The 26,073-nt window shown below is 48.4% G+C and overlaps 3 protein-coding genes across 3 annotated transcripts; 1 reads left to right on the top strand and 2 right to left on the bottom strand.

Annotated features, from left to right (window-relative positions):
- Positions 1–6,674: 6,674 nt before the first annotated feature.
- On the bottom strand, positions 6,675–7,346 carry LAJ45_04872 (uncharacterized protein; the record flags this gene model as incomplete). Its single annotated transcript, XM_046114448.1, has 1 exon — positions 6,675–7,346. One exon carries the CDS (start codon positions 7,344–7,346, stop codon positions 6,675–6,677), a length of 672 nt encoding a protein of 223 aa, XP_045972474.1.
- Positions 7,347–8,134: 788 nt separating this feature from the next.
- On the top strand, positions 8,135–10,140 carry LAJ45_04871 (uncharacterized protein; the record flags this gene model as incomplete). Its single annotated transcript, XM_046114447.1, has 6 exons — positions 8,135–8,207; positions 8,270–8,346; positions 8,419–8,773; positions 8,872–9,356; positions 9,434–9,898; positions 9,982–10,140. 6 exons carry the CDS (start codon positions 8,135–8,137, stop codon positions 10,138–10,140), a joined length of 1,614 nt encoding a protein of 537 aa, XP_045972473.1.
- A 9,520-nt stretch (positions 10,141–19,660) lies between these two features.
- Positions 19,661–21,044, bottom strand: LAJ45_04870 (uncharacterized protein; the record flags this gene model as incomplete). Its single annotated transcript, XM_046114446.1, has 9 exons — positions 19,661–19,774; positions 19,853–19,856; positions 20,156–20,212; positions 20,346–20,370; positions 20,441–20,558; positions 20,623–20,688; positions 20,743–20,806; positions 20,861–20,897; positions 20,999–21,044. 9 exons carry the CDS (start codon positions 21,042–21,044, stop codon positions 19,661–19,663), a joined length of 531 nt encoding a protein of 176 aa, XP_045972472.1.
- Positions 21,045–26,073: the final 5,029 nt, after the last annotated feature.

The raw sequence follows: 26,073 nt of genomic DNA, 5'->3' as shown, positions 1-26,073 counted from the left end.
CCATGTATGCGATATATCGTTCAGTGGCAGCTGCTGCATCTGACTTCTTTTTAAGGAAGTAGAGGTGAGCGTACCTGGAGTAATCGTCGATGAAAGTAATATAGTAACTGAAACCGCCCAGAGAAGGAGTCGAAAACTTGCCGCTCAGATCTGAGTGTATTAGTTCCAGTGGTTGTTTGGATTGTGGTTCGGTGAGGGGAGCGAGGTGAGACTTGGTTGATTTAGCGAGTTCACATGTGTTGCATGTTTCCATGTGACCAGATGTGGGGAGAGACTTGGGGTCGGCGACCATGTTGCGAAGCCGTGAGAGCGAGGAAGCGGGGAGATGTCCGAGCCGTTGGTGCCAGTCATAGAAGCTGGTGGCGGCAGAGAGGTGTGCGCAGGGTTCCTTGGTTTCAAAAATGTAAAGACCAGTACTATTTGCGTTAGCGATCCCGATGATTTCCTTGCTATTCGGTTTGTAGATGGTAAAGCCGTCTTCCGTCCCAGTCGTGGTGAATCCCTTTTTTGCGATGCAAGACCAAGACATTAGGTTGGTGTTGCCTAATTCGGGGATTAAGAATACGTTCTGCAGAGTGATCAGGCCATGTGATCCGTTGATGGTGACGTTGCCAATTCCGGTTATCTGGAGTTTACGACCTCCTCCAACAGTGACTGTTCCAGTGTGGGGAGTTGGGTCGGTAACCAGCGTTCCGGTCATGTGGTTGGTTGCACCAGGGTCGAAAATCCATGCCTTGTTGTCGGTGGTGGAAGGTCCTGCAATGAAGCCAAAGTAGTCTTCCATGGTAATATCCGATGTGTCATCTGAGAAGTTGGTGAGGTTGAAGTCAACCGGCATTGTAAATACGTCGGTTTCTTCGAGTGCGGGAAGGCCAGAAAGATCGGGGATCCAAGAGAGATCGAGTTTCGTGTGAAATGCAGTACCAGATGCGACGTTAAGATTGCCAGATGCAGCGGACTTCTCCTTGTCTCTGAAAGCTTTGAGTTTCCGGCAGTTTTTGTGCGTGTGGCCTTTTGCATATTCTCCATTCTTGGTGCACCAGGTGCATGTGACGTCCCGATTTCCTGTTTCGTTGTTACGTGGCCTCCTGACTCTGTTGTTGTTTCCGTGTCCTGGGTTTCCTCGCCTGATTGTGTAGGCTTCTCCAGCCGCCTGTCCATCGTTGTTGCGCCGTGAGTCCAGATCCAACAGCTTTTCATAGACGTCATCGAAGGTGACGTTGGGCTTGGTTTGCAGGTTGTCAACGACTGATTCGAGGGATTCGTGCCGGAGTGAGAGGAGTAGGAAGGATGCCTTCGCTTCTGAGACAGATGCGAGTTGGTGAAGGTGGTAACCGAGTGGGTCTTTGGTCTTGTCCGTAGAGTTACTAGTTCTAGTGAGGAGAGATGACCAAAGAGTGTTGAACTGGGTTAGGTGTTCCTTGATACCCTTGTCGGGTGTGTACTGTAGTGTGACGACATTGGCAAGGAGCGAGTGGAGGGAGGCGACGGTTTTCCGATCGAATCTGTCCTCAAGTTGAGTCCAGAGGTGATGAGCGGTGTCGGCCGGTGTCAGTGTGAGAATAACTTCGAATTCGATGTTAGATTGAAGGAATACAACCGCAAGGTTATCCTTTTTGTCCCAGTCGCTGATTTCTTCGGCGTTGTCGGAGGTTTCTTCTTCGTCTTCTTCAGCCTCAGCAGTGCTTCCTGATGCTTGTGGTGCCGTGGTAGGTACAGTAGTGGTGGTGGTTGTCAACACGGGACGCTTGCTCGAACCATTGACCAAGTTCCACAGATCGTGAACTTTCAACATGCGGGTAGCAAGGTCTCTCCATACAGTGTAATGGCCTTGACCATCCAGCTTGCATGGGAGTGCGGGAATTTTGATGCTCCTCTCAGACATGATTGAAAGTGAAACGAGAAAGTGTACTTTGTGGTAAAAATGGTGAAGAGTGTATAAGCGTGGGTGGTCTCCGGGCTCATAACCTAGAGAAAGTATGTAGGAGAAGTAAAGTAATTGATCGTGTTGATTTGTTCTAGCTAAGGGGGAATGCCCCGTATTTATACTAATGAATGGTAGTACAAAAGAGATACAATGAGTCATGGACGTGTGAGTAATAGAATGACTAATAGGAAAGTGAGTCATACGCCGATGACAAATACTATAATGAAATAATGAGAATTTTCCAGAACTATGAAACGTGCCGAGCGCCCTATTTCAAGACTATTTGGTAGTCGCTTGGGGAGCAATCAACTGTTCTGACTTAGAATAATAGTCAGCCAAACTTGGGTACCTTAATGGACTATCACTTGGTAGTCAGCCCGAGGGAGCAGTCAACTGTTCCGGCTTAGAATAATAGTCAGCCAAACTTGGGCGCCTTAATAGGCTATCATTTGGTAGTGAGCCCTGAAGGAGGGGTCAACTGTTCCGACTTTGTAGGCCACCGTTTCTCATTAGTTAATGTGGAAAAGTGCCTGAGCAGCTTGGTGGGAGGCCATATGATTGTCAACCCTTCATTCGTTTAAATATGGTGGGGAAATCTTATTACGGAGTAGTTTGGATACCTCAACTTTGACCGCCTATAGCTCATTAACTACCACACACATTTTTAAATTTATTCAATAAATATACTCAGTTTCACCTGCTCAATCATTATATCTGCTCAGATTTTTAAAATCATTCTTTGTTGTAGAGTTATAAAAATATTTTGGCCAGGACAATGTCGCTCCTAGACCAAGTAATTTGTGTGTTAGCAAGCAAAATCAATGTTGTGACACTCTGTCAAGTTTTTTCCACCATATGCTTTCAGAAGGTAAGACATTGCAGGTCTGGGTTTAATTTTAAACAGTGCTACTTTCAGCTCGATCTGAGGGATCTTTCAGGATTTTGGGGGATTGTTTGCCTCACCCGTGCAGGCTTGTTGGTGATGCGCGCTGTTGGTATATTTGCAGCGGAGCGGGGTAATGGGCGTCTAGGAGGACATCATAAAACATAATCAAAAAGCAGTTCTCCACGCCCAAAACGGGTTCCCCGCGACCATTTCCAGGTTGGATCGATTCCGACATACTATCACATAACCAACACATCTCCTAGTCAGTACTGCGGTGGGTGACCACGCGGGAATCCTGGGTAACGAACTCATTTTCTTTACTTTTTATAGTTGAGGATAATTTCCTTTGTTGGTCATGGATTACGGATGGGTGCGATTAGTGATACTGATTACACTCCGTTTTAGATCGAGTGCTCAGGCGCTGGGGTGGCGGGTAGGTTGATGTTCTATTTTTGTCCAGCACGTCATGGTGTCGGGTCGTGCTTGAGCAAGACTGCACTCGTTCGCCATCACTGGACGAAACATTCCAGCTCACAGTGCAGGCAGTTATGGCAGGCCGTAGGACCTCCAGGTTCTTTTTTGGGTTTATTATGTAACCACAACTCCTGTCCGCCGCTAGATGATAGCGTTCGTCAAAAGGTAGTGAACGACTGTAAATGGCCAACTAGAATCAGGATTTCGTATCGGAACCTCGATGTTTAGGATAACGGAGCGTTCCTTCGTTAATTTTGTCTCCCTCGGCCTCCGGACTACTAGTAAAGATTAGAGACCGGTGTCGGCGCGGGACAAAGTATAAGATACCGACGGCAGCGGGGATAGTTGACGAGGACGATAGCGCCGGAAGAGCTAGGGCGACGATGGACAGCACAGGACAGCAAAGGACAGCACGCAAGTTTAGGGAGGATCTAGGATGCAAGTACTTGTACTCTACGGATTCTAACTACTTAGTTGCCAGGTGTCCCAACATGACGGTGTTAGCGGACTTTCAAAGCTCAACACCGAACGGATACTTCAATGTCCTCGTTGTGCGGACGCTATACCGCCACTATGTAGAGATCAACATGTATGTAGTTTTGCTAATATAAGCGGGCGCAGTGTCACATAAATTATAGCCGCGGAGCTAGACAAATGTCTATAAAACTCTCTCTTCAAGATTGCTCTTGATATTCGTCGTAGCCGCGCCAGATAAGACATGCGGCGGTGATCCCCGTGGGTTACGGAAGGGCACATACAGTAACGCAGGTTCGGCGCGGCTCCGCACAGAAAGGTGTGCCGCCGCGCGGCCCAGCACGACAACGCGGTGCGCTACCAAAAGGCAGCGTCGATCGGCACCACAACACCGTACGCAGGCTCGATGAACTACGAGCAGCTCTTTTGTAGGGTACAATAACCAACCCGAGCCTCAGCAAAGATTTCAGGTGTCGCAAAAAAAGTGATGCATTTCCCCGCCAGTCACGGTTTCGCACTCGTCTCCGTCACAACGCAGCACTCGGATTTGATTTCACACGGACGGCTTCCAACGTGTTCGTTCATAGAATGTTGAAAACTGGGCATCCCGTCCGCTCTGCCATACATAAACAACATATCGCCTAGTCAGTACTGCAGTGGGTGACCATGTGGGAATCCTGGGTAACGAACTCATATCTTTTGCTTCTCTTTTTACTTTTTTTCGCTCTCAGAGCCCTTTGTGTTTCTTTTTTACTGTTTTTTCTCTTGATTACGAGCGTACCATATAGGTGCCATACCCCTCTTCGTTGATTGGTATTAATTTTAATTGGGGTTGGTTGTTCTATGCTGTATCCCTTCGTCTATCGATTATTGCCCCGCTAGAGAAATTAAATTTGTATGGAGAAATGTCTATTAATTGGTAAGGAACGTAGCGAGACCTGCTAATAAAGCCACACTAGATCTGCGCTTTTCTTGGAGGGCAGCATTTTGCCAGCAGGCGATGGGATAACCCTGAATCGAACCATACATGTAGCTCGATTTCATGATGCTTGTGGTTGGCTCCACTCCCTAAGGAAATGCGCTCCTGAGCAATACGGTGCTGTGACTCAGATGCTTTGCGTGCTATGCTTTCTACTAAGTAATCCCACCAAGACTTGACGAGCAACTATTATGGTCAGGTGGAAGAACCAGAAAAAAATCGTATCGTAATTGGCCGGCCCGGCATGGTCAAGGGGCACTACATCGACGTCCATCTCCCTCTTTCCCTCACCCCCCGCGCCACGATTCCACCCGCCATTGCCCTTCACCATCATTCCCAGCAACGCACATCGACATGCCTCACCTCACCACTGCTTAAAAGAAAACAAAATTAAAGGTTAGCAAACGACAAAAGAGTTCGTTACCCAGGATTCCCACATGGTCACCCACTGCAGTACTGACTAGGCGATATGTTGTTTATGTATGGCAGAGCGGACGGGATGCCCAGTTTTCAACATTCTATGAACGAACACGTCGATACAGGCCCAGTCATGGATTATGATCCGGATGCGAATATGTCGGCGGCGGGTGAGTTTTCATGATGCGAGGTTTTTTCTGGGGCGCGCGGGGGGGGGGGGGTGAGCGGTTGTGGCTGGTTCTTGGTTGCTTAGCTTTCTGGGGGGGGGGGGGGGTGCTTGGCTTAATGTATCTGTTGTGGCGGCGGGATGGGCTGTTGCGCATATGGATTCTAGTATGGGGGTGGTACCACTACTTGTACTTGTAGTATGCCTGTAGCTCTCTCGCGGTGGGGTTATGGATTGATTCTGTAGAACATCCGCGCGCTCGCTGTAGTAATGCCTTTGGGTTCTTGTGGCATTCGATTTGCAATTTGTGTCAGATATGGCAGTTCTATATAACATCAAAAAGGAGGAATATATCCATAGCATTATAGCCTCCCACCACCGCTGATCGATCGCCACAAACCCGCCCCCAACACCGCTATAGCTAGCTGCGATATCACCAATGACCTGCCAAACTAAAACCCCCAATTCCAAACAATATCTAAAATCCCCACTCCCCGCTCTAAAATCCCTACTCCCTACTCCCTACCCTCATCCTCCTCCTCCTCCTATTACCCATACAGACCAGGCTAGCTACCACAGCGCAAGAGGCCAACTGCTCATCTCATCCATAGACAGACCTAGGCCTACCCACGAAAGCTACCTAGCTAGCGCTGCACCACAATCTCTATCTCTATGCACCTTCCCTATCCCTAGCTAGCTAGCTCACGGCCACAGACTAGATAACGCGACCCCGACTGGTAGGAGTAGGAAAATATCCACCCATGCACCCATTGGATGGCCGGCGCGGCACTGCACTGACTGGCGGGATCTCGGGGCGGTTGCGTGTGGCTGGCTGGCTGGATGTATGTATGTATGTATGTATACGCCAGGAGTGTCGTGCAGATCGGGTCGAGGGGGTGTGCGTGTGCCTGGAGCTGGCTTTTGGGTGGGGGGTGGGGGTGGTGGGTGGAATGGTGATGGTATAGGTATAGGTAGAGAGGTATGTGGAGAGAGGAAGGATACTGTGTGTGTGTGTGTGTGTGTGTGGTGTGTAAAAACGGTGCTAGGACCCCAGATCGAAAGCGGAATCCTCAGAGAATGGGTTTATTAACTCTCAACAACTCTAAGCACCACCACAACCCATTACCCCACCACCACCACCACCTCCTCCTCCCCCTCCCCCTCCTCCTCCTCATCACTCCCCCCGCCCCCGCCCCCCTCCTCGCCACCCCCGGCACCACTCCCCCCCGCTCCACAAACCCCCTCCACGCCCTCTCCTCCTCCCCCCTCCACCTCCTCTCCTCCTCCCCCCCCCTCTCCGCCCCATCAGCACACCACGCCGCCACCCCCGCCCTCCACATCCACATCACCCTCATCTCCGCCCACGGCGGCCCCACCATCCACCCCTCCACCCTCTCCCACACCCTCCTCCTCCTCCCCTCGCCCCCCCCTCCTCCTCCCCCACCAGCACCAGCACCTCCAGCAGCGCTGGCACAAACTCCAACACACTCGGCCTCGCCAGCCGCCCCTCCTCCCCGCCATACTCACCGTCGTTCAGCGCGGCGTGCAGCGCGTGGGTGCCCTTCTGGTAGGGGTACGCGAGCGCGAGGCGCGTGACGAGCTCGACGGCCCGCTGGGGCTCGTTGCGCCGGAGGAGGAGTTCGACGCCGAGGCGCCAGAAGGTGCGGATGTCGGTTGTGGGTGTGCGCAGGAGGAGGGCGTAGGCGCGGGCGGCGCGCGGGAGGTCGTTGGATGAGAGGGCGGTGTGGAGGAGGGTGGTGAGGGTGGCGAGGTGGCGCTGGCGGAGGGTGCTGGGGGGGTGGGGGCGGGGGGGAGGGAGGAGGCGGTGAGGTGCGTGAGGTGGGGGGTGGGGGGGCGGTGGCCGGCGTGGATTTTGTGCCGTGGGGCGGGGGTGGGGCGGGGGGAGGTGGTGGTGGTGGGAGGAGGAGGGGGAGAGGGCGTGCGGGAGGGGGGGGGACGCTTGCGTGGGAGGGGGGGAAGATGGGGGGGTGTGGAAGGAGGTTTGGGGGCGGTGGGGCTGCATGGTTGCGGGTGGTGTTATGGGTGAGTCGTGGCTGGTGTGTAGATTAGATGCGCGCGGTGATCAGACGCCGGAGCGCCGTTGGTGTTGGTCGTGGGCTTTGTATGAAGGCCGTGAGTGGCTGATGGAATGTGTGGATCAGCGAGGCGATGTGTTGCGTAGACGAGCTGGAGTGTTGATTGCCCTGAGTGAGAAGCTGTGATGACAGCAAGGTAAGACGGGTGGCTTGACGACAGCTGGGCGAGAGAGTCGTTTATTTGGTTGTGGGATGAAGGTGATGGATTGACGGGTGACGGGTGACGGGTGACGGGTGATGGGTGATGGGTGATGGGTGATGGGTGATGAAGGATGCGTGATGCGCGATGAAGGATGCGCGATGAGCGATGAGCTGTGAGTGGGCAGCGTGCGTGAGGAGAAACTGTAAACAGAATTTCCCTAGCGCGGCTCCCTCTACATGTGCTTATCTAATCTAATCAGACCCGTGGCACCTCGGCTATCTAATCAGCCTCTGCGTGGGGTAAACAAATCAAATCTTATCTTGACATCTGCAGCGCTGTTCCTGCACCGTGATCATTGACGGGCTGGATGACGTGAAGGAGTGCGTGTGCTAATCATCGGGGGTGCATGTGATTGGCCCACAACGTCTCTTCTCTTCTGTCTCTTCTCTTCTGTCTCTTTTCCTCTCCTCTCCTCTCCTCTCTTCTCCTCTCCTCTTCTCTCCCCTCCTCTCCTCTCCCCCCCTCTCCCCTCTTCTCCCCCCCCCCCCCCACCACCACCACCAATTCATCGCAATGGCTGCCCTCACGGCCGCTGCATCCCGCGTCAAGGTCAATGCCGCCGTGAGCGTCTCTCGCGCCGCCGTATGTGCCCTCTCCTCTCTCTCTCTCTCTCTCTCTCTCTCTACCTAAGCTAACAAACCCCCACAGGTCTCCGCAACCCGGCACCTCCACAGCACGCCCCACCGCCACAACCACCCCCGCACCGTAACAAAGCCTCAGACAAAGTTCGTCCCCCCGCCCCTACCCAACTACACCACACCGCACAGCACACACCCTGACGCCCCCCCCTCCTCTAGGAGCTCTACCTCTCCGTCCTCACCTCAACGTCCACCAAGCGCGAAGCCCGCTCCTACCTAAAGCGCTTCACCCCCGCCCCCGCCATCCTCAAATACCTCAAAGAGTCCTCCTTCACGCAGCCCGGCGCCTCTACCTGCACCCTCCCGCCCCCGCCCAGCGACGACCTGCACATCGGCATCGTCAAGATCCGCGACGCAACAACAATCGACACCCCCACCCTCCACGGCATCGGCCGCACCCTCTCGCAGCTCACCCGCCTCGGCCTCCACCCCGCCGTCATCCTCGACGAGCCGCCCCCCTCCGCCCCCTCCCAGCTCGGCCAATGGCGGGCGAACGTAGAAGCGCAATGCGACCGTATCCTCTCCGCCATCGAAGCCGCCGGCGGGCGAGCCCGGCGCGTCGACGGCAGCACCACCCTCCACTCCCCACCACGCTCACCATCACCGCCCCAGACCTCCTCCTCGCGCCGCTCTCCCGCGGCGTCATCCCCGTGCTGCCGCCGCTGGCGATGGACACGGCACACATGTACGCCGCAACCACAGGCGACGACCTGCTGCTCGCGCTGACGGCGCTGCTGGCAGCGCAGGACGGGGTGGCGCTCGAGCGGATCGTGCTGCTCGACCCCCTCGGCGGCATACCCTCGCATGATCGCCCGGCGGGCGCGCACGTGTTTATAAACCTTGCGCAGGAGCACGATACTATCACGGGACATCTACCCGCTGACTCGCCGCACGCGAGGAACCTGCATGTGCTGCGCACGGCGCTGGAGATGCTGCCGGCGACGAGCTCTGCGTTAATCACTACGCCCTCCCTGGCTGCCGCCGCCGCCGCTGCTGCTGCTGCCACTACCACCGCCGCCGCCGCCCCTACGAAGACGAAAAACCCACTAATCCACAACCTTCTCACCGACAAGCCGCTGACCTCCTCCTCGCTGCCCGTGCAGGCGCACCACACGGGACACTCACAACCCTGCTGAAGCGCGGGATCCCACTGACGGTTCACATCGGCGTGCAGCTCTCCGACCCCGCCATCGACCTTCCAAAACTCGTCGCGCTCGTCGAAGACAGCTTCGGCAAGCGGCTGGACCTCGAGCACTATCTGAAGCGTGTAGACGGGCACATAGCGGCGCTGGTGGTGGCAGGGGAATATGAGGGCGCTGCTATCGTTACGTGGGAGTACCCCGATTCCGACCCCGACCCCGATTCCGACTCCGAGGTGGTCGGCGGCGAAGAGGCCACACACTGCGACGCCGAAGCGGCCGAAGCCGCCGCCCTCCGCGCCGCCGCCAGCGCGCCGGGAAGGGAGAAAGCGAAACGCGTGCTGTATCTCGACAAGTTTGCGGTTCTGAAGCGCAGCCAGGGGACGGGCGGGGTGGCGGACGTGGTGTTTAAGGGGATGGTGGAGTCCGTGCGGAGCGGGGCGCTGCGCGCGGAGGGGATTGTGTGGCGGAGTCGGAGGTGGAATATGGTTAATAAGTGGGTATGTTATCTTCTCTCTTCTCTTCTCTTGGGTGTGGGCAGGGAGGGGTGGGATGATGCTAACTGGGTGTGTGTGTGTGGTAGTATTTCGAGCGTGCGAAAGGAACGTATAAGATACCCGACAGCGGGTGGACGATGTTTTGGACGTCGCGGGATGTGGGCGCGGATGCTGAGGGGGTGAGGAGGTTTTGTGAGTATGAGAGGGTGTGTAGGGCGATTGTGCCGAGTCTTGTGGATGAGTAGTGTGCGGGCGGGTTTGGGGGGTGATACCAGTGGTTAAGTAGTTAGTTAGTTTTCTGGGATAATAAGTGGTTTAGCTATTGTGGGTTTTTGTGGTGATGTGATGGGGGGATCGATCATGGGATGGGTTGCACTTTTCGGGCGGGCGGTCTGGTGGTTAGTGGTTGGTGGTGGTTTTTCTTGGGCGGGTTGGCGGGTTGGCTACCTGTGTTGTGGTGCTGGGGGCTGGTGGCTAGAATATCATTGCTCTAAAAGAAGAAGAAAAAACCATTTCGCCTTGAATTACCGCTATCGCCTGGAACTCTGTACATTCACGTGTCCTATCATTGCAAAGTATTGCTAATACCTTATATAAACCCATCCCGGCCAACCACCCACATACATGATATAGAATATATGGGCCAATGATCATATCCCCCATTGAATGACTACTTATCACACCCAGATACACCCACAATTACTTCATAAAAAGTTGTTAGTTTTTCTTCCAGTATGTGTATAGCAGTTCGATAACAAAAAGGACAGCACTCTCGCGATTTTCTAGCTTCCTTGGATCATATTTGATGCGTAGATCTAGATCGAATGCAGTTTATACATCCCAAACAGGCTGCAAGTAGATGGTCTTATATAAGAACATCGATCCCAAACAATATGTACATACATAACATGCACATCCAACAGAGCCAGAGCTAGAGGCGGCAGATCATGAAAAAATTTCATATATTTAGCTATGCACACGTCGTACACGCACACAACGCAGCCCGCAGCTAACAAAACAAACCCCCCCCCCCCCTCCCCGCGCGTTGTGTATCAACCACGACGACGCGACGTAACCACATCCATACATGGCCACCGAAACCCCCCACAGCTCTTAAGCTTAGCGGGGGCACCGGCCGGCTGTCGGTCGTAGCTAGCTAGCTGAACTTGAAGAGAACCACCACAATAGTTATCATACCCTGAGCAGAAAAAGCCGGGGATAATCGGTCCATCCGCCGCGTACATTGGTATCGATAACAGACATATACCTCTTAATAGTGATACGGTACGTACGTGATTGCAAATAACAGGATGATTCTCTTATCAAAGTTTTTGTAAATATCTGCACTATCCAGCATAGAAAGGGTTTGGTTTTCAGGTCATTTAATCATTTCCAGAGCAGGGGGCGGGGGGCGGGGCGGGGCGTCTCAGACATACGCCGGATGTCTGTATATTAAGTACCAGGTCCACCCTAGGTGTATTTCTTGGGCCGTGCACGCCCGCTAGAGGCGCCCAATAAACGTATATGTACTGCCGGAAAAGGTCCCGTAGAGTTACTATACAATCTCTCTGGATCGAGCTGGAAGAGGGTGAATCTAATAGCGCACAGAAATACCGGGCCCGGTTCCCACTTGGTGACGGGTCACCTCGAGTGATGGTCTGTGACTGACTTAAGCCATGACGTGCATGTTCTTAGGCCACACATACATAGTCCACCTCTTGGCGTGCGACGAACATGCCAGACATGCGTGTGTAACGGTTTAGAGGACATGGACATTGATCCACTGAGAATCGACGTATGATGGAATTCATAGCTAACTTCACCTGTACATGTCATCTGACATTAATCGATCAACAACACCACAGCCACTCCCCCCTGATCGTGAATCGAGACTCATTGTCCATACCTAAGATCCATACAATCCCATAAATGTTCCCGGCGGTCTCGTTCTCATAAATGGTGTGACAAATGTCAATCTCCATTCAATGGTGGCCATATCATTCGTTTCTTCAATGGCGACTACAAGACACTGTACAGGCGACACAACAGTCAATAGGGATGATAATCCGCTGCAACTCAGTAAATACTGTGTTAATACTAAAGGTAGTTTCTTTTAGAATATCCACTAAGTAAGGTGCTCTTCTTAGTACTCCGATACTTGTAGCTGATGGATTTGGCATAGCTACTTGCCCTTTTTATGTCAACTATCCAGATGCGAAGGCAGTCCGAGTGAGTGGTGGAGTGTTAACACTTTCATGGTCAAGCAGCTACTATGCCAACAGGTTCCTTCACAGTCAACAATGAGTCATGGTTAGCCCGTATAATTTCTGTTGCCTCACATAACGGCGTGATCCTGACATTTCTACAAGTACATACTTGGACCTCAAGGTAATAGCAGCCAAGAACTTCCTTGGAAAGCTACCCAGGAATAATCTACAAGCTCCATGCCTTTGCAAACATCCCAAGAAGAAATATTACCTCGTATCATGAAAAATCACTCGATCATCTTTCTCCCCCACTTGAAAGACGTTAGATCAACCATTTCCGACGTGTTCGTTCATAGAATGTTGAAAACTGGGCATCCCGTCCGCTCTGCCATACATAAACAACATATCGCTTAGTCAGTACTGCAGTGGGTGACCATGTGGGAATCCTGAGTAACGAACTCATCATTTGTTTTATTTCTTTTACGTTATAAACAATGTACTCTACAAGGACACTCGGGATGAGGTTTGGTGTGTTCTCGAGATGCTTCGTCCTCGGTGGCCCCTGTCGTTGTCTGTCCTCGAAGTCCGGCGCCTCGGGGGGGGCTGGATTTGGGAGAGCGAAAAGTGTGTTAGCGCCCAGAATTGACCTAAATGTCCTCTCGAGGCAGGGAAATAAAGATGCTCGTCCTCGTGGACCACATCTTTAGTGGATTATTCCCGTTCACAAGCTATCAAACGCTCAACCCTAAACGTATCATAATCCGTGACTAGGGTTGTGTTGACGATATCGCCTAGTTAGTACTGCAGTGGGCGACCATGTGGGAATCCTGGGTACATAATGAACTCATATCTTTTGCCTCTTTGCGCTCCTGGAGCCCTTCCTCTTTTATCCTTGATTGCCAGCCATGTGCGTCTCATATTCTTCTTTTTTGATTGGTGGTTGGCTGCAATGCCGTTTCCAGGCGGCCCTTCAGTCCTGATATAGCTCGAGTTGAGGTAACGGCAATGATGCTTTTAAATTTAGCTGGCTCCATTCCCAAAGGAAATTCCCTGTAGAGTAATTGGGGTGACTCTGATACTTTGCGTGCCAGTGATTCCAGCTACATGACATGACGAGTTACCATATACTACGCCAGGTGAAACCCAGAATATCATAGTCAAACCCATCGGGGTCAAGGGGCACTACATCGAGACCCAGAATTGACACAGCAACCATACTAGTACTCCGCCTCCCAAATAACACCCCTCAAGACCCCCCATGCTCCATGTAATAATATACCACGGATCCGGAGGGATCACTCAATTACAACCAGCCCAATCCACGCACGACCCCCACATTCCACTACTAAATACTCCACAAGATCACCCCCGGCAGCAAATGTGTAGGCACGTTATAGAGTAGTTACTGATGTCCATTCAAGTCTCGGTCCTCCTCCTCTAATTATAGTTACATGTACTAGCTATGTGGCCTTGACCTAATCTAGCTAGTTGCCTTTAACACACTGTCTTCATCTCTCATTACTAAGAGCTCCCTACAAAATGCCTCACTACAGCCTAACTAGCTAGTACGAAAGAGAAGCTCTGCTTGTTCCAATTCCAGCCATCCCACGGCCAAGAACGTTCAAGTAGTTTCAGAATCTTAAACTTACGAACCTATCCAACTTTAAGTTGCATGTAATTGGGTGAGGGATCATTGAAAGCCAGGGCTAGGGGTGTTTTCAACAGATTGGATGAGTTTCTCTCGCCCTTCAGCATACGCACATAAAGTCACTCCTAGATCGACGTGCGAGTTCATCCAGGTGCCAAGGTATTCACACCTAATTCTAGCTTTCAAACTTCTCATCGCGGTTGCAAGGAACCAGACGTACTTTACAGCCGGGATGGGTAAAAAAAACAATCGTTATATAAGGGTCATATAATCGTTATATAATCATTATTTAACGATTATTAATGGATGACGCTTATTTTTTGTTTAATTGCTTAATAAGCTCATGGAATGGATAATTATTAGCTACAAAAAACGATTATTTGATAGTAATGATTATGTCTATGATAGCGAAAAATGCAAAATAGAGGAGCCGAACCCGGAGCCTTGCAGGTAGCATGTGCCTCATGCTACCCCCTGAGCCATGGGAGAACTGAGATTGTAGTCCTGGAAGTAATATACAGGGTAGAGAGCCGATAAAATGCTAGTAAAACTCGAATTTTTAAGCGTTATATAATCCTTATCCTCCAAAAAGTCTTATTTGGTGGGCAGGAGAGGTCTGGTATAAGGGTTTAATAACTATTATCTATTTTAAATATGTATAGATAAAATAAGACATATATAAGCCTTCCTTTCGACAAACCATTACACAAAATAGAGGCTTATATCAAAATAACCATTAAATCACGAAAAAACGCTTAATTAAGGCCGATTCGGAGTAAATCGTTACTAAACGCTTGTTTTTTTCCCCCATTCCGACGGTACCGTAGGTTTAAGAGTTCAGAACTATAGGAACCTCAAATATCCCAGAGGTCAGAACCAATGCTGAGTAAGTAAAAACAAAAGCTAAGGATGAGTTCGTTACTCAGGATTCCCACATGGTCACCCACTGCAGTACTGACTAAGCGATATGTTGTTTATGTATGGCAGAGCGGACGGGATGCCCAGTTTTCAACATTCTATGAACGAACACGGTAGTTTATACTCAAAGACAGTATTTATTGATTTGACGAAGAATTCCCGACTCTTGCGGTTTACAACTATAACAACCCCAATTACAAGTAAATCTCCGCGCCATTTCCCTGGAGTACTTAACTTATTATGGCGGAGAAAGTATCAAAAGTGCAATCCTCACCCAAGGCTTGTAAAACCCTTATTCGGAAGGGGAGGCTATAAAGACTTTTCTACGTATACGACTCAAATAAGTCAGCGATTTTTTTTTTTTTTGTTTAATTCATTAATTGCATGCAACCTGACAGTTATGGCTATAATAAGTCACCGATACTAAGTAAGCATGTTTCAATGCTTCATAAGGCTTAAATAAGAATTCGAAGTGTGTCTTTATTCAGATAAGGTTTTTGTAATTCTTGCCTCCTTCTAGATAAATTTCCAGTCGCTTCTAACGATACGACGATAGACCCTCAAGGGAGGATCGAAGAACTTGAAGGAATCAGCCAAAAGGCACGGAGGCAGCGAGACCAACAGTTAATTACTTCGACAGAATGTACGAGTTTGATACCCAGGATTCCTACATGGTCACTCGCTATAGAGTAGTATGACTGAGCAGACGGAATACCCAAATTTCATTCTTCTATAGCTACATTCTATTAATTTGAATATAAGAAGTAACTTCTTAGCATAATAGCCTTTTTGTAGATTGATACTAGGCAAAAATTACCTCTCTAGAGAACATTCTAATATCCCGTACTGGCTTTCTTTTCACTCACTCATCACCCCAGTATGAGCCGTAAGGCTCATAGTACACTCTCGTTAATGGATATTAGAAAGCTACACAGGTTATTTCTATTATATATCTCTCTGAGAAATACTAAAGGGATATTGTTACTAAATATCAGTTTTTAATAGATGTAACCCGAGCTAATCGATTGTTAATGCGATGACGACAAGTCTGACACTAGCCGCATTTTCTCTACGGCATAATTAATCGCTTTATGTTAATAAAAATACATAGACATCGGTAATTCTCTACTCCATAAGTAGAATCATCACTGACTGTCGTCGTCATAAGGCTGAAACTCGTATTTCAGCCAAAGGCCCCGAGCCATCGAGGCGCAATATTCCTGCAGTTCATGCTATTACGCTCCTGACATATTAGTCCGAGCACAAACCCGCCCGTATTCACCGTATTCACCACTTCGATCATTGCCAGAAGCCAGCATCTAAAAATGGCTATTCTCCAGTACTTGACACCCTTTAATCACGACTATCACTCGGGCCCACCCTTGAAACCCAGACTTTGGCCTACGAGGCCTAGCCTAGACCACACCTGATTAGAAGAAGCACCACGGGACCTTCGTTCCCCCACCCTCTTCAATGTTTCACCTTTTTTTGCACGGAGCCAAAGCTTCCCGAGAATGCAATAGGTTATGTAGCTAGGGGTTATCAATCTCCGACATCTACTAGTTGCAGGAAGGCAATGCCTTGGCATAGATTCCGGATGTAGAGTAGAGCCACATATAAGCGAGCGACTATCGCAACCGATATTGGTGAGGGATCGTGGGAGCCAGCTTAGGGATTCGCAGGTGTTGAGGACACTATCTATGCACTTGGCAAGGCGGATTGTTGATACCATGATCGATTTCCTCTTCTGGTGAGCTCACAAGAGTCAACCGATCCAGCCGGATGTTGAAGCCTGTCACGCAAGTTGAGGGATGGGCCTTTAGTGAGACTTATGCATGGGGGTTATGTGTGAATTGGCATCTACCTGTCTGATAGGATAATACAGGCAGAGACCATGCGAAGCATTTTGCGCTGTACTATCTGATGTGATCGCGACTTCTGAGCGCATAGCGTTTCTGCATTGCGTGGAATAAGGAATATCATGCGAATATTAATTTATTCTTCTTGACTCAAATAGGCCGCTAACTCTACTTTGCAATTCTTTACATTTGATCGGGCACATCAATCATGTATGATCACTCGATATTTATTATTGGCACGCACTTCAGCTTGCAAGCAAAAATTAATCGCCGAGATATACCGCCCTTAACAAGTGATAAAAATAATCAGGAACATCACAATCTCCGTTTTAAAACGTTCGTGGAGCATGCTCAAATTTCAACCACCCGCGGGAACATTTTGGTCGGTGGCCCATTTCGCAACCGTGTAACCCATGATACCTCCTGAGCGGCATGCTCTAGCCTAGATCTTTATAGGTGCATGAAGGCGCGGGAACATGCGGTAAAAAAGATATTGAATATATGCGCCAAACCCGGATCGAACGGGTGACCTTCAGATTATTTGACTGAGTGTTAACTTCAGTCTGACGCTCTCCCAACTGAGCTATTAGCGCATGCTGTCAACAACAAAATAAATAATATTGTTCCTAATAAACAGGTCGGCACAACAGTACTTCTCCCAAAATCTATTTTTTTCTTCCGACAGTGTCGCAAACTCGGGCAAGCAATCCTTCAATGTACTCAAGCTTTCCATGACGCACATAAGGCACTCCTTCATCAATTCCTACTTTTACCGTGTCCCAATCCCCCCAATAATCCACGTACCTAGAGCTGAGTGAGATTTGATGATGCGGTAATCGCGCGGTTTAATTTTAATACGAAAATCGTTAAGATACCATGTGGTTCTAACCCAATACATGCATGTACAGTCCTATTATGCTAAATAGAAAATAGGCCTCGATCACTTACTTATGTATCCAGTCAAAAATTCAATCATTCTACTCAATGGAATAATCACACTAAAGTCGAATTCGATGCCCCGGTTGTCGTGAGCGGAGAACCCTGATACTTGTATTCAGTTAGCCCCGATATTGCAGAAGAGGAATGTACTCTAGAGATTTATCTCAGGACCATCACCCTTGTTGGCCTATCGTCAATGACCGATATCACACCATCCCATGGCAGTCCATGGATGTGTAGACGACGCATACCCTGAAGAAAAAGGCTATGATATACCGATCCGGAATTTGAAACTGGACTTGCTCGATTGGAATTCCCTACTAATAAGTACTAGACGCTCGTAGTATTTAGCTCTGTAGAGCCAAAGCTAGTCCCTAAAGGGCAAGTTCACCCGCACCAATCAAACAATTTTTATAGGGGAGCTTCTCGGATATCCCAAGATTGTAAAGCAGATAACCGAATATCCGACCGTGAGCCTCAGAGTCTTCAGTAACGGACAAATATTACTCAAGATCACAAAATATCACTCAAACACAGGCAGGGTCGCCATGATATGACGAAGATGTGCCTCCCCTTTCCAGGCACTGGTTTGCATACACTGATCTGAATTAATCTATTGTAGTACCGGTTGGAGATTACTGATAGTATCCATTAGTTTCTTGATGTCAAGTAAACAACATACTGGAAACAACAGGGAGAACGTGCAGATAAAGCTATTACTGGATTCATAGCGCAGTTTGATTTAAAGAGAGGGAAGCTTGCGAGTAAATGTATTCCATTCAAGTCTTAGCGGCACATGTTCTTATGTCCCCCAGGCTAGACCCTAGACGGGATATATAATGAAGGGTAGTGCCGATACAGGCCCTTTTTTAAGTGAGCCATTAATTATAAAATTCTACCAGTACTTTCTTTTTATTTTTATGTAGGTATCGGCTATTACTAGTATATCAGTCTCACGATGCGAGGGAAGTACTTGCCAATTTTTTTTTCTGTGTCCAGCTGCTTCTTCTACATCCGGAAATATAGGAGTGCTATGAAACAACGGCCCTAAAACTTCATGAATTTTGATGGCTATTTGGCGAGATGAAGTCGTTGCGACTCTTCCATATCAGGGAGAATAGGTTCGCTGGACACAAGAAAAAATTTGGCAAGAATGTAACCTTACAGAGTCGTGATAGTCGATTTCAGCATCGTTTCATGACCAATGAGAGATCCGCAAATAGTGTATCGCGCTTCCAATGCTCGGACCAGTCCCAGCGAGGCCGTACTATATCTTGCGAGTGATACTTCATGAGTTCATGGGTCATAATTCCCGACAGAGCGGTTGAGAAAGGGCCAGGATAAGTGTCTAAGCAACCACCAGTTGCAACGCGTGTGTGAAACCATCACTTCCGCTAATACTAGTCTTTCGAGGTTTAGAGCTAGAAGCCAAGAACTTTCCGTGCATCAATGAAATGAATTGTATTTGTGCGACTAACTATATTGGCCGCCCATGTACTAGGTCCTTGGAGATAATTTAAGGCGATGCAATCATGCGGGATTCAATGGCCTGTTCCTTGGTACATGTGCTGAGGCCGAAATGTGTGGTCAAAGAGCTTCAACCGTTTTCTTCTGACCAAATCAGCATACTACCTAGAATTATATCCACAGCGATGCCTTCGTGTCCCTTGCCGTTAAGCAGATTTAGGGTGTACCCGAATGTCCACAAAAAGCACCGAGCTGATATTTTCCACGGATTTTCCCGGTGGACTACCTACTCGAATTACGAATAGGTAGCCCTATCCCTTTAATTTTATCTGCGAGCCCCCACAATGCGGGCCGTCCCGAGCTGGTACTTTCTCATGGAAGCTGTCCTGAGTGGGGGCACACCTTTAGTTGATGGGACCTGGTGATTTTGAATGATGCATGATTGTAGGTACAAGGCTAAACAACTCCATACAACCAGGGGTGTTGGCGCAACAGTTGGTTGTTAAGGGGGAACTGAAACAATTTTGATACGCCTACCCGGCCAGACGGTTCGGAATTGTGTTCTTGGGGAACGATTTCCGACGGTTTGGGCGCTATAGTTCAACTACCTGTCATTGGGTAGGAGGGCAGCTCCAAGTAGATGTCCTCGCTTCCAAAATAGTAAACACGTAACAAACAACCAATGATCGATGTAAAACTAGACACAAGAGGTATCCAGGCCCGTGTCTCAGTCATCCCACATAGAGGAAAAGGCATTGAGAGCTGGGTATTTATGCGTGTTTCTTTTCCTGCAAGCCGCATCCAGAGAGCCTGTCGAAAACAGGGAAAAGTCCCGGAACCCCTACCAGCCCGAACAGCGAAGTCAACATAAACCAACTTCTGTTGGAATTTTTATTCTCTTCAATTGAAAGGAACCTACTATACTATGGTGATAGCACCGGTGATCTATCGCTTTAAGGGTAATTCGCCGGGTCGAGAGATGGCGACCCAAGTGGCTGGTAACATCAAATACCAAACTGTCGTATCCGATCGGCTGGAGAAATTTGTTGCAGATCTGCCGGTAAACAGATCGCCTTTTGATTCCTGAGGACTGCAGCTGGGATACCACCCACAAAATCGATAAAATCATTGATTGGGTTTCTAATTGTTCCCAAATTTCCCACTGTGCGATGTTATTCTAGTTATGCCTATAAAGAAGTTCAAGTTTTAGCAAAATGAGTACTTCAAGAGAATCCGTTGTGCTTCAACTTCAAGCTCCGGCTTTGCTTTGACCTCCTTTCTGGAACAGATAGCAGCAGCATCATACCCTGTTATCCCGAAAGTAAACCGCAGAATAATCACCCCAACACGTCCCGGGAGCCCGTCTCTCTACCCCGGCTCTATTGCACTGGCTGCAACATGCTGGCACCTACAAAGTCGGTGCTCGGGCGCCGATTCCTAATTCGTTAAAATCCGATGAGCAATCGATGGTCCGATCCGGTCATGCGTAGATCAGACATGAAATGACCTGTTACCGGGTTGGTCTCAGACGATGCCAAAGCTTCAATCAACTTCACCCCACCACCACCACGCCAGGCCAGGCCAGGCCAGACCGGGCCCTGGTAAGTCTGCCTTACTTCAAGCCACTTGAGTGATGGAAAAAAGCGTCATATTGATTATGGAAACAGGATTTTGAAACGGTGTGTGGACTTCAAAGCGTAGACGCCACGCCTTAAAGAAAAACGCCGTGTTTACTGAGCCGAGGGGTTGATGAATCTATGGCTTAAAGTGAGTCAATCAACAAATTAAGATGTAAATTCAAAGTCATACAAAATACCATGATGTCATAATCGCAGGTGAGGGGGTATGTTGAGCTTTCGAACTTCCCTTCAAGCTGGTCATGGTCATTATGTATTTTTTCTGTAAATTGGTGATTTTGGGTGTCCACCGAATTGGAGACGAGAGGAGTGTCGAGAATATAGTAACTGATGGAAAAGTATAAAGGAATATATGCGCGTAATTTCCCTCGGTCCTGCGATAAATAGCTATGATAATCAGTATTCCTGAGTCTCTCACGTTGTCATACCTATTCTATATTTGTAAAATATAACACGACTCCCGGCAGCAAGCATGTCGAAGTTGAACTGCCGCGAGGTTACCAAAGTCGTACAGAGATGCCCTAATGCAAATCATCTAGAAGGTTATGTGAATGGAACTAAGCTTAATATGTAACGGCTTGGGAGAAAGTCGATATAAAGGCGGTTTGGCGCGTACGCATGACCTGGAGTAGTAAATTTGAGCAGCACCGGCCTAATACAAAAAAACGAACATGGAAGCTAACCTCGAATATAACTCAGCACATTTTATTAGGTTGGGTATCTGGTCAATCGACCATGCTTTTACGTTAAAGTGTTTCAGATTTTCCGATGGTTCAAATTCCACTACTTGAGAGGAGCCACCGAATCGAGTGGTCCGCCACCTTTATACATGGCGAACCGGAGAGTGGCCCCACCGTCAACTGCAAGGTAATAAATTGTTCTGACTTGTGTCTATGTAGGTAAATCAGCAGACGTGATGTCGGACTCTAGCCTCAATATGTTAAAAAAGCGGTAGATGAGTTGACATTTGACCCCCGTCGGTGATCGCGGGATCTTGGACCATAGTCTCTTCGAGCTTCTAAATACAGGTTAGTCATTAAGCAGCCCCATAAAGATAAACATTTGAGTAACACCAAATTTCTCAGCGTTTAAGCGGTCCTAAAAGTAGCACGGGGTAAAATACGCATGCGAAATTTGCATAGCCAATTATCAGGGATTTTCCAACAAGTGAAATGGAAGTATTTGCCACTTCCCCCCCTAATCTTAAATGAGGGTGTTACGTGGCTGATGTCGATAAAAATTCCTCATGTTCGTCTGGTTTTTGAAAATAGTTACATATTTATTGACCTAGAAGATTTATATTCTGTCCTTAATTGAAGTTTAAGGGATATTGCATTTCATTCTGATTTTGAAAGCCACCAACGATGTGCTAGGCCTAGGTCTTTCGGAGCCCGACCTCACTTCAGCTTAGTCGGTCCGAAGGGGTTTGTATTCAATGACATCCATCTTGCAGATATTTCAAGGTGTTTCCCAGCTAAATAACAGCAACAATTGCTTTAGATCACGTCATCGTGCGGTTCCCCAGAGACCTTTGACCCGGCATGCGTCTCTCATAAAGCTCGCCCAATCGGTATATGCAGAAAAACTCTTCAGAAACCACCTGCAGAAGGTTCAATGCTTCCCGTACTTGGCGTACAGATGTCTAGTCTAATCCTCAGGGAAAACTCGGGCTGACATGAATTGCAAACTTCCCCTCTTTTTTTTATTGAGATAAGTGCCTAGTAGTTCCTCTAAGTTGAAGAGGGGATTATTGGGTTCGTAGGGAAGTCTTCCATATTATTCGGAATTTATAACTAAAGATTATATCTCTACTCAGATACTCAGACATATATTCCACTAAAAGAACAGAAGTGACACTTGTAGACGGATAGGTTCTGTCGGTAATCAATCGTGCGACATTGGGTCACAACCTGCCCCTTTCTCTCCCTATACTGACCTGGAAGTATCATGTGGTCAATGGTCCTCTCACAATCAAGACCCAAAAGCACCTCGAATAAAATGTGACAAAACTCACAAGGCGAATAAAGTCGACGTGAGGTTGATCTGCCTTTGAGTAAGACCCTGCTTGTTTGAACTATGTGTGGATAAAATTGAGAGCCAATGACTACCTTCCGGCTATAGATCAAGGCATGGACCCCATCTTTTGTATGCAAAGATTTTGTGGTCACCTACAGAAGTTACATGTATTCAATCTATAGGGGACACGTGACAGGTCCGCGTGGTCTTCAAGAATCCGGCAAACGGAAAGCGAGGAGAACCCCATAGGCCTCTCAGCTCCAAGTTCTAGTTCCTAAGATAGGTATATTGTGACGAGAGATAAGATTTCCAAAGAGGGCTTAGAAAGAAAGGTTAGCTCCTGGTTGAGGAAAGAATGCAGAAATAGGATCCAGGGGCAGACATGCAGAAAGGAAAAACCAATTAAATAAAACGGGTATTATCACTTTTTCGTACCGTCGTACAAGGATCACCCAGTACAATTTGGCCCGCCTAGACTCCATAGAACCGGCAGCGAACTCTGGGGCACATACCCTACCACCCTTAGATGATTGAACGCCAAATTGCAAATCCTATTCGTTGATCGGGCCCTGGGTTATATATTAAAGATAGTTAGGTAAGACTACTTTATTGTACAAGACCTATACTGACTTAAGACCCCGATATAAACATGGGCCCCTAACGGCAGATCGGGGTAGGATCTCATTGGTGAAGTTATACTATATGGGAAGATGGTGTAAAAGGGCCGGGCTGGTTGAGGCTACGACCTGCTCGCTAGATTAGAGCATTATATGACCCCTGCACTCGCTGCCTCAATGACGAAAGTATCGTCCATTAGGTCGTGTTTCTACAAGACGGGTGAGGGAATTGGAATAGTTCCAGGTTGCCCCAAGCTTTTGGATGTTTTGTCCGAAGAAACGTGTATGTACGAGTCATCGACATTCCTTCCTTTGAAAACATAAAAGTATGCAGCCGATATCCTGAGCCTGTTGTGTTAGGGCACTCAATAGCAACTTCGACATGAATGGTAGATCACACAATGCGCACCGGCCCTTCGCGACACAGACTTAGTAGCTGCCTAGAGAATTTCTCTAAGGCATATATGTGTGCACATCGGGACTGAAGGTAGATTTGATTATCATTAATGCTATCGTTTTTATCGTTTGATTGTCTCGCCTCATCTGGAATTGCCTTCATCGATCTCTGGATTTAGAGGTCTTGCAGGAAATATTGCTCATATGAAAGGTATCTAATTTGAGCCATTACCTATCCGGGAAGCGAACCGTCCCAAATACATAAACCACTGCACGTGTCGTAATATATATTACGTGCCCGGTGTCGAAAGCGTGTTTCACAGACTTGTGTAGCGTGGTGCCGAACACTTTGAGAACGCTCAGGGTCAGACATGGGAGATCTAACATCCTAGACATGGACGAATATTGACAATGCTCCGTCCTTGCTTCTTTATTTAATTTTAATGTTCGTTGTCGTATTATGCTCAAAATCAAGATGAGACTTTGCAGGTCAAGCAAGTATCAATCCAGTCAACAGTGACAGATAAAAACTCCCAAATCAAATAAATCAAAAGATACTGACGTTAAGATCCCGAGTGACGGCAATGCCCGAAGGCGTCGAACCTATGGAACATTCCTGTGGTTAGGCCTCGTGCGAAAAATTTCTCCGACACGCTTTAAAAAGATGAGAATGCTTAGTTTTAGAGGACTGTGCGCACACAACTCAAAAAGGATATCGAAAAGCCCAGAATTCTTCGCTACCAAATTGGCGGGAAGCCATTGGAAGAAGTGGAGTAAGTAAGAGAGACATGCGAAGCCGCGGAGATGACTGTGCAACATCTGATCTCAGGGCGACTTTCTACCTGTTACGACAATGAGGGTGTCAAGGTGGAATGAGGCATCCCGAGACCCCGGTCTTGGATCGGGGCCACCACCCAAGTTTCTGAACCAGCAGCTTGGTCCACTCGAAAGGGGTTCTCCACACCTTCTACAGCGGAGACATGTATGTGAATTGAAGTTATGTTGATTTCTCGATATTCAACGAGAGGAGGGTACTTTTTTTCTCTTTCCATGTTGTTTCAGAAACGTCAAGAACAAAAGAAAGACCGCCTGTCTCTCTTCCCCCTCCCATTAATATGCCGCAAGTCAGTAACCCTCAGTGTCGGCACAGACTTCCCTCTAGATCTCTCCAATGCATACTTTACCTTTACTGACTTTTCCACGCGGGGGGCTCGTCCGCCCTTGCGCACAGACACCGTTTTTTCCCGGAGTAAGGCAAGCATGAAAATGTGAGGCTAACGACAGGACAAGCGGAAACGGGTCCTCGGTTCTTCTTCATACAAAGATCCCTTGAAACAGGTGCTAGCTCAAGTCTTTGGAATTATCAATTCCCAATTCCACGGTTTGAAGTTCTCTCCGTAACGGGTAGTACCATAGTGAGAACAGACACCATAAAACTAAGACCGGGGTTATCGCGGCAACCCAACCAAGATATGCATGCCCGAACGGTTGGGTCACAAGAATGCAGGAAAGGCTATAAGACGATTGTTGCTGCAGTCTGGACGGGGGTGCCAATCCCCGACTTTTCTCATACCTTTGATGGCCCCGTGTTGTGTTGTTCTATGTGCGTGCGTGTGCTCTTTTAACTAGCGGTGTTGTCGTGCCCTTTTTCCACCACGTCCAGCAAGTCGGTAGCAGCACCAATCCAGTAGAACACAGTATTCAACAGGATTTTGCAAATATATCCAGCGTTCCCCGGCAATTTTCGGTTTCGTAGAATCCAAATCCAACCCAGGCCAGAACAACAGTAAAATGAGGTATAGCAAAGCTCTCCTTCCCCTTTGCTTATTCTATCCTTTCTCATTTGTGTGAATGATTTTGTAGTAGTGGCTCAGATATCGACCAAAGCAACCCTGAGTTTGAAACTTGGTCGCTTGACCCCGTTTACAGAACAACGATCGAGATCAATGGACGGCTGTACCAGCAATGGGCTCTGGAGAATGGGACGTCTTTCTCCCCCGTCGATGAGGTACTCCCAGTTATAACCTTTCAAGTGTTTAGCCGTAACTGTGTTAATTCTATGCTGAAATTTGTCTAGGACGAGAGAGAAAGGCTTGATAGAGTGCATAACGTATTCAAGCTCGTTTTCGACAATAGATTAATATTTCCACCCGTCAACAATCCTCAGAAAATTCTGGACTGTGGTTTTGGTTCTGCTGCATGGGCAGTAGAGGCCGCTGAAAGATATTCGAATTGTGAAGTCCGACCCCAGCTAAACAAGCCAGATCGTTGATAAAATTAGCCTGTTCTAACAACGAGTGCTAGGTTATTGGTGTTGACATTAGCCCACATATGATGCCAGAAGAAACGCCTACAAACTTGTGGCTTCAAGTAAGTAATCTTTGGTTAACTGAAGCTAATCAAGAGAAGAAAAAAGAAGAAAACCTCAAAGTGACTGACTAGGTGTACTTACCGTAAAATAAAGATCGATGATT

This window comes from Morchella importuna (genome assembly GCF_003444635.1).
Source record: "Morchella importuna strain M04M26 chromosome Unknown Morimp01GS012, whole genome shotgun sequence".
Taxonomy (NCBI): Eukaryota; Fungi; Ascomycota; class Pezizomycetes; order Pezizales; family Morchellaceae; genus Morchella; species Morchella importuna.
The sequence above is the reverse complement of the archived record's forward strand: the minus strand, read 5'-3'. Positions and strand labels throughout refer to the sequence as shown.